General features: G+C 37.9%; 1 protein-coding gene across 1 annotated transcript; it reads right to left on the bottom strand.

Moving 5' to 3' along the window:
* Window positions 1-892: 892 nt before the first annotated feature.
* Window positions 893-2,188, bottom strand: XCR1 (X-C motif chemokine receptor 1). Its single transcript, XM_054992085.1, has one exon. It carries the CDS (start codon window positions 2,186-2,188, stop codon window positions 1,151-1,153), a length of 1,038 nt encoding a protein of 345 aa, XP_054848060.1. The 3' UTR covers window positions 893-1,150.
* Between the last annotated feature and the right edge of the window lie 687 nt (window positions 2,189-2,875).

Here is a 2,875-nt window from a genome sequence, read left to right on the forward strand (position 1 = left end):
GGCAACTACTGTTCAAACACAGAAGACTGCTCAGAAATGTGCAAAAATCATATCAATTATTTCAGTTTCAGCAATTTTATTATGAACAGAGCAATCAATACAACATTGTTTTTTCAAATACATGTTAATTGCACTTCAAAAGCAATTCAAACACTTGTTAATTATGCTAGCTAACAATATATATTTTAAAAATCTTATATGTAAAAAAGTAAAGACTGAAAAAGCATTAAAAGCTGAAATTAGAAAAAATCCCCAGTCTCATTATAGATCTCAACATTTGTAAGACAGAAGCAGAGCTGCTTTAAAAAAAGTAATATCTATGTATTTGTGAGGAACTGTTTATATGCAAAACTGCTGTGGAATTAGAGATTTAGAACCTCTTGGAAAACTAGAACTGTGGTTTGCAGGTTTTAATTAGTACAATCTGGGCATCAATCATTCTGCTATACATTTGTAGTTGTTTTCTTCTTTATTGAGGCCATCCCCAAAATGTTAAGCCTTAAAGAAAACTTCAACCTGCATTCAAGTTTGCTGGCTTGTACACAGGATATAAACAAAATGATGCTTGTTGTAATTTTTACATGTGAATTATGGATACAATTCAGGGATTTTCATACACTGTGCATATTGTTTTGTTAGGACAAATCTCTAACTGCACACATGGCAAAAACAACATCTGTTATAGACTGACAAATTTTGTACATCAGTCCTTTGAGACCAAACAGTGCAATCCTAAGTAGAGTTACACCCTTCTAAGTACATTGAAGTCAATGGGTTTAAAAGGGTACATCTCTGTTTAGGATTGTACTGTCAATCATTATAACATTTCAGAGATTAATTTCTGATTAATTTAAAATACACACACACACTATTCAGATATTCTATTTTAAAATGGGATATCCCCCTTACCCTTTCACATGGTTCTACAAACATCTGAATTTCTGAAAACATTAGAAGTAAAAACAGAAAAAAAGTGATCTACCAGCGGGAAAATGTCTTCTTCACAAATTAAATAGATGGGCTCCAAATAAAACTGATGATCAATGTCTGTCTTATATTTCAAAGTAACGTCACTTAACATTCTTTGCAGTGGAATGTTGAAAAACAAAGTTTCTGCAGGCAGGTGACTCAAACTGTTCCTTCAGTACCTTCAGTACATGGATGCATCCTCGTACGGGCTTGTGTGAAAAGAATGAGGCCTTGGGCTGGAGGGTTCAATCCTGCTGTGGCAAGAACAGTACTTTTTGCACAAGAGTTTCAGATGCCTTCGGAATTTCACCCCAACGAAGACATAAAGTACCGGGTTGAGACAACAGTGGCAGAAGGCAATTTTGCGGCTGATGTCAAAAGCGAAGAAAACTTGCTTGCGGGATTCACAGCTTAGTTGGATGATAAGCTTATAGGACAAAAAATAGAGGAAACCAAGCACATTGTAAGGTGCCCAGCTCAGGAAAAAGATAAGCACAATGGCAAATATGAGTCTCACAGTCCTGTACCTCTTTTGAGATCTTGAACCAAGTAGGATCTTAAGCATTCGAATATAACAAATTGCAATGGTACAAAAGGAACACAGAAAGAAAGCAATTTGCTGGCATAGCTCCACAAACTTCCAAGTGGAATCTATGTACTCACAGTGCTGTAGGCCGTTGGAGTAGGTTATTGTTTCGGTAAAAATGATTTCCGGGACCACAACCAACACACTGATGGACCAAATGGCCAAGCTCACCAGAACACCACGCTTTTTTGTTTGTGTTCTCAAAGTTGACAAGGGATCTACCACAGACAGGTACCGGAAGATGGTCATTATGGTAAGAAAGATAACACCACAGTAGTAGCTGATAGAGAAGATGGCACTGACAGTCTTGCAGAGAAAATTACCAAGAATCCATCCATAGTATTTGTAGACAATCCAGAAGGGCAGCGTGCAAGAGAAAGCCAGGTCAGTGATGCAAAGATTAACAATGAAGAGATTTGTTAAGGATGTGACGTTTTCGTATTTCACTATGATCCACAAGACAAGGCTATTTCCTAGTAGGCTGAAAAGAAAAATCAGAGCATATAGGATGCTGGTGAACATGGTGCTGAAATGGTAGAGGTCCATTTGACACCAGTTAGATTCCAGCGAGTTATCATAATCATAAGAGGGTGAAAATGTATTCTCATAGAACAGATATTCAGTCACATTCATTCTGAATAGACTCGGGCGCTTCTGCAGCAGGTAGGAGACAACAACCTCTCTCACCAAACTGTGAAACTTGCTACTGTGACAAATAAATGAACTGTGAAAGAGGTAGTGAGATTTCACATCAGTGTGCTCTTGAAGCAAATGTTCGCTTTGGACAATTAATGCATAATTCATCAGGGTTTTCTCTTTTTCCTTTGGGTAAGCCAAAATTTTGGTTTGTGCCATACAATTTATTAACTTATTTCATCCAATAAAGGAGGTCTTATTCACGTTGAGCAGGCATACCTAGCTACTTTGGTTTTTCATACAATATTTCAAATTAGAGGTCTCCAAACAGAATTTCAGGGAATCCTGAACTCTTCAGAACAGATTCTAGGATATAGAGACCAATAATAGTGGTCAAAGGTTTTCCTGATAAATAGCTTTTCCCTCACCATTTATCTTCTCCTGTAATCAGCAGCCAGAGGGATATATTTGAGGTGCTGTTAAATTGTATATACTGTGTTCATGTGGGGTGATGGTAAGACCTAGTGACCTGAGTGTTCCTTCTGTGATGGAAACAGCTCTTATCAGGTAGATGCTCTCTACAGACGTAAGGATGATCCTTCTTGGGCTCTTGTGAGGGATGTCCTGCTCCACTGAAGCAGAGGAAAGCCTAGATTGGGTCTTTCCTTGCCAGGAAAGACATCA

Source organism: Eublepharis macularius, chromosome 11 (assembly GCF_028583425.1).
Source record: "Eublepharis macularius isolate TG4126 chromosome 11, MPM_Emac_v1.0, whole genome shotgun sequence".
Classification (NCBI taxonomy): Eukaryota; Metazoa; Chordata; class Lepidosauria; order Squamata; family Eublepharidae; genus Eublepharis; species Eublepharis macularius.

Bases quoted from the DNA above. Each gene is read 5' to 3' on its own strand.
- XCR1 (XM_054992085.1), bottom strand. From the start codon at position 2,188: ATGAATGTGACTGAATATCTGTTCTATGAGAATACATTTTCACCCTCT.